At 38.1% G+C, this 17,595-nt stretch overlaps 1 protein-coding gene across 4 annotated transcripts in view; it reads right to left on the bottom strand.

The window, feature by feature from the left end:
- The window catches only part of map3k4 (mitogen-activated protein kinase kinase kinase 4), a 54,471-nt gene that overhangs the window by 21,188 nt on the left and 15,688 nt on the right, over positions 1-17,595 (bottom strand). For 2 of the 4 annotated variants that reach the window (XM_062058330.1, XM_062058329.1), the window contains exons 4-17: positions 17,295-17,555; positions 15,808-15,960; positions 15,576-15,733; positions 15,385-15,501; positions 11,275-11,374; positions 11,074-11,157; positions 10,729-10,998; positions 9,580-9,729; positions 7,929-8,090; positions 7,611-7,744; positions 5,638-5,716; positions 5,466-5,544; positions 3,794-3,887; positions 3,415-3,537 (exon numbers count right to left, since the gene is read on the bottom strand). In XM_062058330.1, the coding sequence (XP_061914314.1) occupies positions 3,415-3,537; positions 3,794-3,887; positions 5,466-5,544; positions 5,638-5,716; positions 7,611-7,744; positions 7,929-8,090; positions 9,580-9,729; positions 10,729-10,998; positions 11,074-11,157; positions 11,275-11,374; positions 15,385-15,501; positions 15,576-15,733; positions 15,808-15,960; positions 17,295-17,555 (1,964 nt within the window). The remainder of the gene's footprint in view (positions 1-3,414; positions 3,538-3,793; positions 3,888-5,465; positions 5,545-5,637; positions 5,717-7,610; positions 7,745-7,928; positions 8,091-9,579; positions 9,730-10,728; positions 10,999-11,073; positions 11,158-11,274; positions 11,375-15,384; positions 15,502-15,575; positions 15,734-15,807; positions 15,961-17,294; positions 17,556-17,595) is intronic. The other 2 variants (XM_062058333.1, XM_062058331.1) reach the window with 1 other exon arrangement.

Raw genomic sequence — 17,595 nt, 5'->3', positions numbered from 1 at the left:
TTTGTTTTATTTTTGTTCTACTTTCTTTTGTTATAACTTGAGCACATGTTTCATATTTATTTTGTTTATTTTTTCCTTATGGTAGTTTTGCTTCAATTTCTTAATTACTGTTTGAAAATTATAGAGAAAAATAATTTCTATGTACATATTTGGAAAAAGTATATAGGGACATGATTACTTGTATGTTCTGATTGTTTGAATATTATGTCTCATATCAGCTTGTTACAACATCATCTTCAAGGTTCACAAAGTCCAACTTCACAAACGTCTTCTCTTTTGGTTTCGAAACACAGTGTAACCGTTAGTTCAGAATGATTAGTTCCAGCTCCAACATTAAAGTGAGTGTGGCTACCACTACGACACACTGGAAAACATGTGGAAAAGAATTGCAAGTTGGTCCCGCCTGCTCATACTGCAGCAAAGATTGTGGATTGTGTGACAAGAGGTTTCTCTGTTCATGTAATTCCACTGTGTAACATGTTTGAGCGCTCAGAGAGTATCTGTATCCATTTTGAAAGCCATAGATGAAGAAAGAAACACACCGACACAGCAATTTATCGATGACGGCAAAGTTGTTAAGTTAATTTCAGTTTATCGTACCATGAATGGACTTATTGACTATTGGTCCTGGCCTACAATTGTATGCATTTTTTCTTTACATTTATTGCTTTTTAATGCCATTTAAGTTCTTATTTTTTGCAAAATCCATTTAGTGACTTTTAATTCTTTTTAACGACCGGCAGAAGCCCTGTATTTAATGTATGTGTAAAAGCTAAAGCAATTACACAATATAAAATGTTGATAAAAAGTGTCCATGAAATGAAAACAATAGGAGATGCAATATTTCCCCAAATGCAAACAAAGGGATTCATTTAAATTAGGCTCACAAATGCTATTGATTATTGCATATTCTTACAAGAATGCCTTTGCTATCAATGGGGATGTATAACATTTACCGATGCTGATATTCCCTACTGATACCAATATTTATCAGCACAACTATCGCTACTATATTTAATTTGGTGTAATTAAAGATATTAAAAGACACATTTTTATTAACGCCAGTAACAGTCTTTTCTCAACCGCTGCCTTTTTAGCTTTCAGCAAGTCCACTGGGTTTGCAGTACATTGTAACTTTAACCTAAGGAGCAGCACGTATGCATACAGTCATGTCGATGACGTGCCTTAAAAGGAAACTAAACCTACAATATTTACAACTGCTTCCTCGAAATTAAAAATAAATAAAAATAAGAACAATGATAATCATTTGCCTTCAAAAATGGTAGTGATACTGTAGGTCAAATAGTTCTGAAGCATTGACACATTATGAAACACAAGGAGGGACACTGTGTGCCTCAATGCGGGTCACTTTAAAAAACATGTGACTGATACAAACTGCTGTGTCGTTTGACTGTGTGAGGTAATTCTAATTTTATAGCACCAAATAATATAAATATTATTTTCCTATTTACAATTTGGTTCATTGCCTAGGGAAGGGGTCGGCAACCTTTACCACTCAAAGAGCCATTTTGACAAGTTTCACAAATTAAAGAAAACAATGGGAGCCACAAAAATGTTTTGAAAATTTAAAATGAAAAAACACTGCATCCAAAGCTTAATTTGCTTTGTGCTATGTTAACCAGAGGTCTCAGACACACGCCCCAGCCCGCACCTTAATATGAAAATTTAATGTTAGTGCGGCCCGCAAGTTTTGAATGAATGGCGCTTGATAGCGTCATTCTTCCCAAACCCCCCAATTTTTCCGGGAGACTCCCGAATTTCAGGGCGTGATGGCACTGCTTTTAGCGCCCTCTACAGTCTGCTCAAACAGCGTACCTGCTGTTTGAGCAGGTACGCTCAAACATTCATGTTGAATGCAGTTTCTACTTGCACACGTAAGTGACAGCAAAGCATACTTGTTCAACAGCCACACAGCTTACACTGACACACGCATGTGTGGGGGGGTTTGGTGGTAGCGGGGTTGTATAATGTAGACCGGAAGAGTTAGGGCTGCATGGGATTCTGGGTATTTGTTGTGTTGTGTTTATGTTGTGTTACGGTGCAGATGTTCTCCAGAAATGTGTTTGTCATTCTTTTTTGGTGTGGGTTCACAGTGTGGCGCATATTTGTATCATAACAGTGTTAAAGTTGTTTTATACGTGTAAGCTGTGTGGCTGTTGAACAAGTATGCCTTGCTGTCTCCTGCGTGTGCAAGTAAAAGCTACATACAACATGTGGCCGGGCTGGCACGCTGTTTGTACAGGCTATAGAGGACAATAAATGTAGTGCCATTAGGGCACGCATTTGATTTAGTAGCTAGGGTAAAAATCGGAGTATTTTTGCCCTGGGAGATTTCTAGGAGAGGCACTGAGATCCGTAAGTCTCCTGGGAAAATCGGGAGGGTCGGCAAGTATGCAGCTGAGCCGCATCAGAGTGGACAAAGAGCCGCATGCGGCTCCGGAGCCGCGGGTTGCCGACCCCTGGCCTAGGGTCACATGTTTTATATTCCTTTCTGTCCAGCTATTTGTTAAAAAAATTCAATTTTCCTCACTATAAATTTCATTTGCAGGTCAAACATAGTGACTTTTTTTAAATCAAGAGAATGACAGCATTATTAAACAGAAACACAACATTGTAGCGGTGTCAATACAGCAAATGAGTGTGCCAGAAGCTCACTGAGGCGTCATACCTATTGCTAGTAAATAGGGATTCCAACAATTGCGAACCTGTTGGGGGCTAACTACATTTCCAATCAAGTTACCATGATTATGTCATGATTGTGGGATGGTTAGCTCGATAAAAAAAATACAGATAGCCGTATCATTTGTCTAGAACAGTGGTTCTTAACCTTGTTGGAGGTACCGAACCCCACCAGTTTCATATGTGCATTCACCGAACCCTTCTTTAGTGAAAAATTAAACTTTTTTTTTTTTTATTCAAGACAAAGTATATGTTTTTTTTACTGGTGCACAAAATGAACCGTTTAAAGAACAAAACCAACACAGTGCATAAACTCACAACAAATTACACACCTGCAAATCAGATGGAAAATTAGAGGGAACATTATTTGGGGGTATCCATAGTACGCCGATAGGGAGAAGTTTTTATTTACAAGATGAGTCAGGTGTGTCTTGACCTCCGCGACAAAGGCTCCACCGAACCCCTGAGGCCGACTCACTGAACCCCTAGGGTTCGATCGAACCCAGGTTAAGAACCACTGGTCTAGAATCTTAATGGTCCTCCTGTAATAATCGGTACTCAAAAATACTGGCTCTCAGTATACGTCAGTTCTCAAAGAGTGCAGTACTAATTAGTGTGTTTACATGTACAGTAGTATCTTATATTGTATTTTGTCTGTGGGGATTTGGGCCTTTTGTTTTCTTTTTAGCAGGTGATTTAGGGCTTGGGGGCTACCTGACATCATTGGGGGCGCTGCCTGGCGCTTTCAGGTTGCCGTGTTCCCCCTGGCCCTGCGGGATGGGCCGAGGGCCGTTTGGGAACAGCTGATTCCGCAGGTCGCAGGGGAGACTTCGAGAGCTGCGTGGTAAAAACAAACAAACTGAGGAGCTCTGCCTTGGAAATGAGGATCGTCTTTGGACGAATGGTTACGTGTGTGTGTGTGTGTGTGTGTGTATGTATGTATGTATGTGGTTCACTAAATCACACACACACTTACATGAGCACACACAGACTCTGCCAGCACAGCAGTAGAGGTCAAGAGGTGCAAAAGCAGCGAAAAAAGCAGCACAGCTTTGCCAAAGAAGACTAGAAAGTCTTTTTAGTAATCACTAACCTGAACCCTTCAGCATTGGGGATGAAAAGGTTTGGATTTGGTGGGTCACTGTGACAGCGAGGGACTTTGCCAGGCCGAGGACTACTTCTGGGGGCTTGGAAAAAAAGAGAAAGGTTTTACTAGGAAACACAATTCATGTACTAGGTAAAAATTCTTAAAAGAAAATTCCCTTCATTTACAATTTAGGTTACACAAAAGCTTCAATTAAATTGTAATTGACTTAAAATTAAAACTAAAGAAAAATATATTAACTAAACATTTAGTTACTATTAATATTTTTATAACAAATAAATTGGAATTACAAATAAATAAATTGAAAGTATATCAAGTGGTAGAAAATAGATGGATGGATATATTCCCCAAAGCCGTACCTTTTGAGCATAACTCCCGCCCTCTGATCCATCACAGCCAATCACATTACACATAGTTGACATTTCCCTCGACTGACCAGTAATATAAGACGTAAAAAAGATGCCTTTACTGTCGTTAGTAAGGCATATTTTAATATTAACAGGTCACGTTTAACACTTTAATATTGCAAAACTATTACTGTGTGTATAGCCTAAAATATGTAATTGTAAATCTAAGAATTAAAGTAAATACTAGTTGGATATTATGTCTTGTATTTAGACAATGCTGTAATGTATAGTCGTCCTTCGTCACATTGTCCTTAAAATATGGCAGATTAGTTTGGGATATTATTTCATTCTTTTAAAGCATATTCTACAATTTTTTGGTCCTAAAATTAGCATTTTCCAGCATAAAAATTGTTAAATAGACTAAAAATCCTACAGTAGAATTAACCACAAGATGAGACCGAACCAATCAAAGTGCGCCGTTCAGCATCATGGCCACTGATTGGCTCAGCCTCAGGCAGCATTACTGTATTGGATTAAAAGAGTGTAAAGGTGACTGAAGGGTGTAATTGTATGTCTACAGGGCTGTAATAATGTGGAAAACATATTTACAAGGTCGCCAACAGATTTTGGTCTATGAAAATATTTAATTTATAATTAATAATTTGTACTTAGCGGTAATTGATTAGCGCAGTCATGTTCGGAACCAATTATTAGTGATAAAAGCGGGTTGACTTTACACAGTATAATAATTAGTACACATTTTAAAAAAATGTAACATCAAATTGTACGTGGTGGCAAACAACAAAACATTTAACCGCTACTATGCTTTAAATAATGTGTTTAATGTTTATTTAAATAAGCTGTACACAAAGGTGTTCTCTATACTATGCAAATAGATGTGTAGTAAAGAACCTTTCTGTATTTCAAGAAGTTGTATATTTTCTACTGGTAATAATTATTTTTTTATTATGGGGATAACTACTTGATTTTTTTTTTTTTTAAAAAGCACATTTATGTCATATTTTATAATTGTTACACTAAATTGTGGGTGTACATGTTATATATGTAGAATGAAGTTTAGGTTATATTTAATTTTCCATTTCAATAAATATGTGTATTGCTTCATCACGGGTGAATGCAGAAGTTGTAGCTTGCAACCTAATCTTTGACATCAGCAACCAACAACAGTGACAAAAAAGAATGGGGACAGATCTGATTTGAGTCATATCGTCAGTGGAAAATTTGCAACGATTTAGAGGGCGTGGAGTCTGTTTTGAAAAAACAAAGATCCAGAAAAGTAAGCAGCATCTCACCAATGTATAAGCCTGTGACCGGGCTGTGAGGTTTCCCGATCACGTGACCGATGCATTCATTCATCAGTGCTTGTAAATTCTAAAAAAAAATTACAAAAAAGAAAGAAGACAATTTATGTCAGTCAAACATTACATTTCAAGCATAATAAGAAGATGAGCCGCATGGCTTTACCAGGAAGTCGTCTTCTGGTAAAGCTGATATGAAGGCAGGTTCAATAGCCTGAAGGAAGTCAAAACCTTGAGTCGCCCACCTGTGGAAACAAGAAGCACAATTATTTTTCATTCACATTCTAATAGATTCCAACAAAGGAAGTGTGCTGCTGTTGACATTTAAGGATTTATAACAGTTCAAATCAAGGTCTTGGTTGTACAAGAATGCAATTTGTGCAACTTATTATTGTTGTGCGGTGTTATAGCAAAAACAACCCCCAAACGTCTCCAAAATGTGGAATTTCAATTAAATTTGAATTTGCTCCATCCCCACAGGATGTTGAATTGGAATTCACAGGAAGTGGAATTCAAGACAATGCAATTCAGAGAAATTATTTACAAAACACATTCTTAAAGGTTTTAGCTTAAATACTACAAAATACTTGACAAACACCAAAACTAAACACAAATTCCCTCCATTTAAAATATATGGATAAATTAAAATATATCTTTCCATCATTTTCCATAATTTAAATGTATGGTAGCAATTTTCTGTAATTTTGTGTATGTTCAAATGTCTTAATGAATGTTCATTGCTAAATAAATGTTTTATTCAACACTAAGCTGTACTGTTCAGTTATTTTGTTGTCTTACATTTATGTGCCTCATTAGCAAGTACTATATTGTATGTAGTTCAAAGATGTTAGATGGCAGTAGTCTATAGGCTACAGTGTGTTCCCAAGACAGCAAGCAGTCTTTGCCATGAAGTTCAAAGTGCCAGTATTTACTTTTGTTTACTCCTACAAAGTGTTTAAACAGTAAGTATTGTATTCATTACACAGCAGCTGTTTGATTGGAACGTGTTTTGATAACCAAATTTAGAGGTGTTGGAATCCCCATGGAAAACAATAATGCTAATGCTAGTCATTACCGTGTGTATGGCAAATCCAATGTAAAAAATTATGTGTTTATATATACATAAACACAGAAATATATATACCGGTACACACACACACAAAAAAAAAATAAATAAATATATATATATATATATATATACACTACCGTTCAAAAGTTTGGGGTCACATTGAAATGTCCTTATTTTTGAAGGAAAAGCACTGTACTTTTCAATGAAGATAACTTTAAACTAGTCTTAACTTTAAAGAAATACACTCTATACATTGCTAATGTGGTAAATGACTATTCTAGCTGCAAATGTCTGGTTTTTGGTGCAATATCTACATAGGTGTATAGAGGCCCATTTCCAGCAACTATCACTCCAGTGTTCTAATGGTACAATGTGTTTGCTCATTGGCTCAGAAGGCTAATTGATGATTAGAAAACCCTTGTGCAATCATGTTCACACATCTGAAAACAGTTTAGCTCGTTACAGAAGCTACAAAACTGACCTTCCTTTGAGCAGATTGAGTTTCTGGAGCATCACATTTGTGGGGTCAATTAAACGCTCAAAATGGCCAGAAAAAGAGAACTTTCATCTGAAACTCGACAGTCTATTCTTGTTCTTAGAAATGAAGGCTATTCCACAAAATTGATTGGATATATATATATATATATATATATATATATATATATATATATATATATATATATATATATATATATATATATATATATATATATATATATATATATATATATCAATCAATGTTTATTTATATAGCCCTAAATCACAAGTGTCTCAAAGGGCTGTATATATATATATATATATATATGTATATATATATATATATATACAGTATATATATATATATATATACAGTATATATATATATATATATACACACACACACACACACATACAGTATATGTGAATATATACACATAAATGTGTATATATATTGTATATATTCATGTGTTTATGTATATATACAAAAAAAGTGCAGTTCCCCTTTAAAGGCTGCACCCCATACAATAAAACCAAAAAGGGTTTTGAAATAAGCGTGTTAAATGACATCGGACAGTCGGCGGTTACAGTACCTCGGCTTGGTGCCCCGGCCACTCTCGCACTTAGTCAGGACGTACGTCATCCACTTGCGGGCGAAGGCTATGTAGCGTTCGCCTATTCTCTGCCTGTACTGCCCTGACATGAGGCGTACCACCTCCTTGTGGTACTGTAGACAACACAAGGCAAATGTTACACAGAAAGTACATGGATGCAAAGAAACATTCATTGATTCCATTGTATTACTTGGTTTGTTATTAGCTCCCAGCTGTGGAGTTGCTATCATTATTAAAGCATCAAGTCATAAATCCTGTTTTTACACTCTTCAGCCCTTTGAGATTTCATCGCTTTACCTCAAAGGCAAAGTTGTATCCCTGGATCATCGCCTCTCTGTAGTACTGCTGCAGAGTGGCCGACTCGGACTCCTCTACCTCAGCCTTAAACTCGGTCGTGAACATGTACTCCACTCGATCGATGGCCGAGCTGATCTTTATGCAAAGCTGCAGGGCTTCGTCCTGTGTTGGGCAACATTGGGAGCAGAGAGACGAGATGGTGAGCGTGCACGAAACGACAAGTCGCATCAATGGTAAATGGATTTTACTTGTATTGCGCTTTTCTACCTTCAAGGTACTCAAAGCACTTTGACACCATAACAACATTCACCTACTGATGACGCAGCATCAGGAGCAACTGGGGGTTCAGCATCTTGCGCAAGGCTACTTCGACATGGTCACAGGAGGACTAAGTATCAAACCCAAAATTGTTTTTCTTTCATTTATCCGTAAGTTATAAAAATTACGTCACAAGTTTGGATAAAATCAATTTTGCAGTAAACGTTTAATGATAAGGTTGTTTGAATAAAATTAGGAATGTGTAACACAACCTACACTTCCTTGCAAAAAAATCAAAATGGTTAATTCCTTCTTGAAGTGTAATACACCCGACTGGTAACTCAACACAGACGTCATAACAACATCAAAGCTCACACTAATGCATTCACACTGTTAAACAAGTTAAAACTCTACTACAAAGCCAACGCCGTTCATCAACAACACCCAGAAACATCGCCGGCTACGTTTGGCACGAGTTCATCTAAGATGGACTGATGCAAAGTGGAAAAGTGTTCTGTGGTCTGACGAGTCCACATTTCAAATTGTTTTTGGAAACTGTGGACGTCGTGTCCTCCGGAAAAAAGAGGAAAAGAACCATCCGTATTGTTATAGGAGCAAAGTTGAAAAGCCAGCATCTGTGATGGTATGGGGGTGTATTAGTGCCCAAGACATGGGTAACTTACACATCTGTGAAGAAACCATTAATGCTGAAAGGTAAATACAGGTTTTGGAGCAACATATGTTGCCATCCAAGCAACGTTATCATGGACGCCCCTGCTTATTTCAGCAAGACAATGCCAAGCCACGTGTTACAACAGCGTGGCTTCATAGTAAAAGAGTGCGGGTACTAGACTGGCCTGCCTGTAGTCCAGACCTGTCTCCCATTGAAAATGTGTGGCGCATTATGAAGCCTAAAATAACACAAAGGAGACCCCGGACTGTTGAACAACTTAAGCTGTACATCAAGCAAGAATGGGAAAGAATTCCACCTGAAAATGTTCAAAAATTGGTCTCTTCAGTTTCCAAACATTTACTGAGTTTTGTTAAAAGGATAGGCCATGTAACAAAGTGGTAAAAAATTCCCCTTTGCCAACTTTTTTGCCATGTGTTGCTGTCATTAAATTCTAAGTTGATGATTTGCAAAAAGTTTCTTAGTTAAAACATTAAATATCTTGTCTTTGCAGTCCATTCAATTGAATATAAGTTGAAAAGGATTTGCAAATCATTGTATTGTGTTTTTATTTACGAATTACACAACGTGCCGACTTCACTGGTTTTGGGTTTTGTTTATGAGATGAAGTGAGGGCATTGCTACAAACAACAGATATGAGTAGAGCAGATAAGTGTGTGTGTTTCAAAGGTTGCGAATTGCAGATTGTGGTTATGTAAGCACCTTGAGCTCCTCCAGAGCGCCGGCGATAAGAGGCTGACTGGATGTTTGCTCGCGGCTAAGAGTGAGCACATCCTCCATGGACTGCTGAACGGCCTTCCGCTGAGCCACCAGATGAGCCGACTGCATCACGATGATGAGCACGTTCTCCACCTGTGATCAAAGTGACAGGTGGTGAAGAAAGTGCAAGAAGGTTGTTACGGGTGAGAGTAAGGCACAAATTGGTGGCTGTCTCGAGGGCGCTAGCATTTTGAAATTGGTAAAGACATTAATGTGTCGTATTTAGGGATGTGATTATGTTAAAGTTTAATATCACAGTTATAGTGACCAAAATTATCACTTTACCATTATCGTGGTATTGTTGAATGTGCTCGAAAAGTACCTATACACACACTGAAATCTTTAGATTTTTTTAAATAACTAAAATAGACCCACTGTAAGAAACCCCACTATTTTGCATGTATTATGTTTCTTATGCTTAACTGATAAGAGTGTTCTGCCGAGCGTTGTATTGACTTATTATGTTCAGCAGTCATTGAACACATCTTAAAAACACCACTGTGTCATATTCCTTTGAGTATATTATATTGTGCTAAGACAGCACAGCTTGTAAGTTCAATGTGCACAATTAAAATAGCTTAGTTTCTCAGACAGCAAAGTGTTTAAATAAGTTCAGATTGGGGTATGTTGTTTTTTAATGGGGGAAAAAATTAAAAAATTAAAAATGAAATAAAATAAAACTATTCATGTTGTCATTTAAGATAGCAAGCGAGTGACAGTCCATCTGTGGGTTTATCAAAGTGCAGCTATCAATCAATGTTTTCCGATCGTTTTTATTTTAAAACTGTAATACTAACCATTGAGAGTTTTACCGCGGTTATCATTACATATCTACTTGTATTCATGTTAGGATTTAAGCTAGCTAGTGAATAGCCAGCTTCCCCAGTGCATGAGCGGTATCACTGGTGTGTGGGTTTATCGAGGTCCTGTTATCAATAACGTTTTTTCTATCATTTTCATTTGAAATGGTAATGTTAACCGTTGAGAGTTTTACAGCAGATTTATCAATAATACTTGTGGTCGTGACATCCCTAGTTTAAATAAAAATGTAACTTTAATTCGGTGACACACTGATAAGTGGCTGACATATACCTTCATGGCCCTCAGAGTGTCCACTGTTTCCATTTGTGGGACCAGTTTGAGCAGCTCTCCATCCCACTGTGCCCAGTCAGAATCAGCCGTCAAATCCCCGCTGCGGTGCTTGCTCATCAACAGGTAAGCCTCATCCTCAGCCAATTCATCAGGCTCTTTAGAGCAATCTTTACCCGCAGCAGCATTGAGGAGCTGCAGAATGAGCGGCCTCTGAGCCAACAAGCCGCAGGGAACAAACACCTGCAGCTCCTCCAAGCCGGGAATCTGAACCTGAGGGTGGATAAAAGTGTGCTTTTACTTGAACGTCACCCCACAGAAAGATGAGAAGTGACAACCGAAACACACCTTGACATAGCTCCTTTTCTTCAGAGCCTCTAGGAGGGACGCCACCCCGTTAGTGATGTTGAAATCTGCAGCAACCTCCAAGTCCTGCCGGCAAAAAGGACGCAAGCAGGCAGTGAGAAGATTAAGTCTCAAGATGGCAGATTGTGCGGAGTCACAGTCGTGGCAGCTTTATTGCTCGACAACAGCACTGCATACTCTCACCTTGCGAAGCATTTTGGCAAAACCCAGAGCCTTGGATGCACGTTCTCTGGCCTCGTGGAACAGCTCCTTAAGGGACCGACTCGTCTCGATCACCGATCGCCTTGGAGAAACACACAGAAATAGTCACATCAAAAACATTGACCAGCAACACAATCACATGAGAGGTAATAATAAAAGTCTTTGCAGACACAAAGTGTATTATTGTTGTCGTTTGCATATCATGCACACACTGCAAATTATTTGCCACTTGCCAAGATTTAAAGGGGATTTCTAAAAATGTCCCTAGTTTTAAGAGCCTATTTTTAGTCATTGACTTTATGCATCATAATCTTAACTTTAGCATGAATAATTATGTTTTGTCTATTATGGTTTAAAAATCTTAAAATTTTGAAAATAATTATTCAAATATGACATTTTGGTTTTCCCAACAAAGAAAATCTGTTTTATTATCCCAAGGACGCTACATTTAAAAATTGCCAGTTGAACAATGCTTGTTTTTAGAATTAAAAAAACATTTTTATCTTAAAAGTCCTGCAGGTTTCAAAAAGTCACATTAAAGACTAAGACTTTTTAAGACCATACTGAAAATTATTTAAGACCATTTCACATTCACACGGACAAAAAAGTACAGAGACAAAAAGGAAAATCAGAGGGCCAGAATGAATTGTACGTATACAAATTCATTCACTGCTCTTACACATTGGAAAACAAAATGGTTTAATACACCAGAAGCTTCTCTACTGTAAACTAATTGAAGAAAATATTAGCAAACATCACAACAGCCATTTCTCACATTTTCACCTTTTGTAAGAAAACTCTTCTATGGCAGTGTGCTTCATATCGAGTGTTTTCATGCAACAACAAGCAGAACGTCAGTAATGGCAGAGAAAAGCACAACGTATTGTCTGTGAAAGGGACTGTTAGCGTCTCTGCTAAAGCTAAATGGTTAACTTTTGCAGTGTTTTTGCGGCTGTCAGAATTGAGCAAATAGATTAAAACATTAACAGTACTACTGCTGTATCTGCACAAAGTTGTAAAAACAGAGAGTGCAGACAGAACGATTGTCGAAGGAGAAAGAAGTCGATTATGGCTTGCAAGCCTCAAACAGAATTTGGATGTGAATAATGTGGATAACGTTAAATTTGCTCAGCTCATCTTTTATCTTGTATGTATGAATACACTTACCTGTTGCGACTTTTTTGAAAACATATTACTAATAAACAAGGACTAGTTTTTATTTAAGCATGACAAGAGTTAATTTGCAAATATCTCTGGCTTTCCTCTGTTTAGTGTAAACACTAAACAGACAACCTTTATAGCTTTAAATGTCAGTTGCTGTATAAACTTGGAGAAAAGATTAGGCATGAGAAGCTGACCTGAAAATATTGAAATAAATAATAGAAATAATATATGAGAATTAGGGCCGTGAATCTTTGGGTTTCCCACGATTCGATTCAATATCGATTCTTGGGGTCACGATTCGATTCAAAATCGATTTTTTTTTTTCAATTCAACGCGATTCTCAATTCAAAAACGATTTTTTCCCGATTCAAAAGGATTCTCTATTCATTCAATACATAGGATTTCAGCAGGATCTACCCCAGTCTGCTGACATGCAAGCAGAGTAGTACATTTTTGTAAAAAGCTTGAATAATTGTAAAGGACAATGTTTTATCAACTGATTGCAATAATGTAAATTTGTTTTAACTATTAAATGAACCAAAAATATGACTTATTTTATCTTTGTGAAAATATTGGACACAGTGTGTTGTCAAGCTTATGAGATACAATGGAAGTGTAAGCCACTGTGACACTATTGTTCATTTTTTTAATTTTTTATAAATGTCTAATGATAATGTCAATGAGGGATTTTTAATCACTGCTATGTTGAAATTGTAACTAATATTGATACTGTTGTTGATAATATTCATTTTTGTTTCACTACTTTTGGTTTGTTCTGTGTCGTGTTTGTGTGTCCTCTCAATTGCTCTGTTTATTGCAGTTCTGAGTGTTGCTGGGTCGGGTTTGGTTTTGGAATTGGATTGCATTGTTACGGTATTGCTGTGTATTGTTTTGTTGGATTGATTAATTAAAAAAAATAAAAATTTAAAAAAAAAATTTTTTTAAATCGATTTTTTAAAAATGAGAATCGCGATTCGAATTCGAATCGATTTTTTCCCACACCCCCAATGAGAATTATGTTTTTTTATATAGATTTACTGCTGTGAGTACACTACGACCACAGAGAAATGTGCAGTGTGTGCTTACTGTATGTGATAGTATGATTTCACTAGTAAATACCTCATATTGATCTCCTTCAGCAAGTGGTGCCACTTTACCCACATAACACTTCTTGGGGGGGTTAAGATAGATAGATTTATTGGTCCCCGTGGGGAAATTCATTTTCACTGCCGTACATTTAAACAATAGACATTACACATCACAAAACAAAAATAACAAAAATACATCATACATGACAAACACATTTATGAGCTTGTCAGAGCAGGGCGGCTATAGCTGCAGGGATCAGGCTTTTCCTGAGGCGGGCCCTCTGGAATTTAATGGTTCTGTACCTGCGCCCTGATGGTAGTGGGATGATGTATTGGTGTATTGGGTGAGTGATATCCTGGACTAGTGTTTGCCAGTAAGTTGATCCTTGTATAGTTGTGCAAGTGTTTGTGGCGTTTCACCATCTTTTGACACAGATTTATCCAGGATTTTTGACTTTTACATAATCCTTTCATTCACTTTCACCAATTTAAGCAAGTAATTCGGCTCTGCTGCGGGCTTTCATCACATTTACTCCGCTGCTATGCTAAGCTTTGACAACGGACCACTGCACGCGCACAGCACACTAGCTGATGGCGCGCGATAAATTCCGACCAGGGCAGCAGAGGTAGCCTACTTTGGTTCCGTTTTGTAGTTATGTTATAGCAGGGGTGCACAATACGTCAATCGAAGGTAGTGTGAGTAGATCACATGGCATTAAAAAAGAAAATAAACTTCAGCATCAGCCCTGACGGCACACCACTGACTGCGCATGCGCAAACAACTACGCCAAATGCGGCAAAACTATCAAGTCAGCTAGCCAGTTACCAAGTTAGCCTCCATTTTACAGCCTTGTTTTTTTTCTCTAAACTTAAGAAATGGTATAAAAATGAATGGAGGAGCTGGACCAAGCAAGCCAAAAACGTATCACTTTCATACGGAATGGGAGAAGGACTTTTTTTTCACTTTGTCATTTTTGAAGTGCATATGCCTTATCTGTTAGACTATCGTTTGCACTACAAAAGAAGGGAAATGTGGAGCGGCATTTTCGGACTGTTCATAAAAACTACGACACCGACTTCCCACCGACAAGCGAGCTGAGGAGGAGAAAAGTGAGGGAACTAAAATGCCAGTTGTCCGGGCAGCAGTCATTTTTCTCACAGCTAACTTCGAAAGCGAAAGACGCCACCAAAGACTCGTTCAGCGTGAGTCATTTCATTCCATCCAGTGCAAGTCATCAGAGTAAGGTAAACACAAAAAATTTGTGTTGTGCAATATGGACTCGTTTGGTTTTGCAAGGTACATTAACATACATTGTACATATAAAGAATTCTCAATATATTCATAAATAAATAGATAATTTTGGCTTGGTCATTTTATAAGTAGCTCGCATGGTGAAAAAGTGTGTGCACCCCTGTGTTATAGCGTCCTCAAAAATCGAAACATTGAAAAGCAAGACTGAAGTTTCTGCATGTTTTAAATAAAAGTAACGTTCGTCGATTTTTAAGACCTTTCAAAATCGTATTTAAGGCCTTTTTTGAGATTTTAGGAGAATTCTAGACATTTTAAGGCCTTAGTGTTGGATTCAAGACTTTTTAAGACCCTGCGGATACCCTGTAGATATACAAATCTTAATTTAGGATGTCTTATCAGGTAAAATAACTCGCTGCATGGACAGATAATTTCACTGGTTCTGTAGTATTTTTTTTCTTAAAATCTAGTCTTTTTATCTAATATTTTTGTCAGCTCTTTTTGGCAGTGCATAAATGACATCATCAAACTATCTCTTTGCATTTTTCAAGGCTTGTATTGGTGTACCTAATGTTGTGGCCGCCGCCTTACCTGATCTCATCTGATGCGGTGCTGTCGTCGGCACTTTCCCAAAACTCATTACCGCTCTTTTGTAGCCCAGCGTCAAGGAACTCTCCGGTGGATTTGAGCAGCATCCCAGCAATGTCGCTGCAGAGCAAAACAAAATACAGTTGATTTGTACCGTTTGAACGATGAAGAGACCTTCAATTGGTGCAACTAACCAGAAAAGCTTTCCAGACTGGGCTTCACCCCCCCGGATGTAGGGGGTGATGTCCTTGGTGAAGTGCCACTCTTCCTCCAGAAGGTTCTTCAAGCTGTGAGAGGCCTGTGGCAGCTGCTGCAACATCTGGATCCAGCTGTGCATGTAGTCAAAGTAAACCTGGAACACAAACAATACCGTTCTCAAAGCGCTCAGGCTAGCGGCGGACAACGGTGGTAGTGACGCCATCTTACCACGAGCATCTTGTGCAGATCCTCCTCGAACTCGTCAATGTTGGCGTTGGTCTGCAGGCCCTGAGCATCAGTGACCACGCCGCGCAGCATGAATTGATAGTATTGCTTCATGAGGAGGCCGCCTTTCAGAACCTCTTTGCACTCACGCACCAACTGCAGGACACATGTGAAACGCGAAGATGTTAGCATGAATGATAGAGTGATAAGATGATTATGGATCCTGCAATCAGGTTTTTATGCGGTCGATTCCCAGATACCAATAACGGTTACATGTATAACCTGTAAACTGTTCAATGTTTTTATGGTGAATGCTAACAATTACACAATAACTAGTTCCTTACTTTCTCTTGTTACATACGATTGTTTGAACAAAACAAAGCCAATAGATAGAGGTGGGAATCTTTGGGCACCTCACGATTCGATTACGATTACGTATCAGGAGCGACGATTCGATTATTGATACATTTATAATTTATATATATTGATGCAGTTTTACACTTCTTTTAGTTTAACTAAATAAGCATTTATCACTTGCAACTTTAAAAAACAGTGCATTTGTAATAAGAAACAGTAATTCTCACATTTATTAAATTAATGGAAATGTGTGCAACATAGGAACCTAACTGCCCTAAAATAAAGGAGCTGGTCGGATCTCTCGGTGAGGTGGCTCGTTGTAGTCAGCCAATTTTTAGAACTGTCTGCATTACTTTAATTACAATAAATAAATCAATTATTGACGTTTACTAATCGATTTTATAATCGTCCATGTCCGAATTGCAAAGTACATAAAAATCGATTACTTACTCCACCTCTACCAATAAGGTAACTAAACAAAACAAAAAACTACTATAAACTACTCATTTTAATGCTTTTTTGCCCTCCTGCGTCTGGAGAATTATTCAGAGTTTGGAAACATTAACAACATTTTTTTTTGAGAGAATAAAAATATCCATTTAATCACTCTTGCATAGATCCTATACTGATACTACCAATTTATGGATTGATCTGCCCTCCTCTTTTGTGTCGTGTACTGGCTGCCAACAATGTTGGCACACCAGAGTTGTCTTCTCTCTAGACTCTTATTAATCTACTTATTATTATCCTGTTAATAGCTACTTACTTTCTGCTGCAACTTTGTTCTATCAACACAACTCTCGAGATGTAACATGTTTAGCCTCGTTCTCCAGTGATAATGCTAGTTAAGATACTAAGAAATGCAGTTAATTTGCCATGATGGAAGTGATTATTATAATCTTGGGGGAGCGACTCCACACTCTGTATGGAGACATACAATTAGCTGATAGTCACTTGTCAGCCGAGGGACTTATCAAGTAAATATACCGTCAGTCACAAGGGATTTGCGATTGTGAGATTGGCATTAAAAGGCATTAATCGTCAATGACATCCGATACTGATCGGTGGCCGATCGATGGGCACATCCCTACTGGTGATGGCTTAAAGGGAGAGACTCAGGAAAATCTACATGCCTGTTTGATACTGAGTAGTGAAGGTTCTCCAGCAGGCCTCTGCTCCAGTCGAAGCTTGAGGCACTCGTGGATGACGTTGAGGAGAACTCTGCAAAGCACAAGAAATGCAGGCCGGAAGGACGGGAGATCCATGTCCAGCAACTCCTCCCAAGACACTTGGTCCGCCCCGAGTTCCGGGTCAGCCGAGCCGGCGCAGGAGCCTTGGTGCGACAGCTCCGGCAGGTAGTCGTTGTACAGCATGGGGTCTGGGAAGTCGGCGAACTGCAGGGGGAGGAAAGCCACAAACATATTTAAGATAATT

Source organism: Entelurus aequoreus, linkage group LG09 (assembly GCF_033978785.1).
Source record: "Entelurus aequoreus isolate RoL-2023_Sb linkage group LG09, RoL_Eaeq_v1.1, whole genome shotgun sequence".
Classification (NCBI taxonomy): Eukaryota; Metazoa; Chordata; class Actinopteri; order Syngnathiformes; family Syngnathidae; genus Entelurus; species Entelurus aequoreus.
The sequence above is the reverse complement of the archived record's forward strand: the minus strand, read 5'-3'. Positions and strand labels throughout refer to the sequence as shown.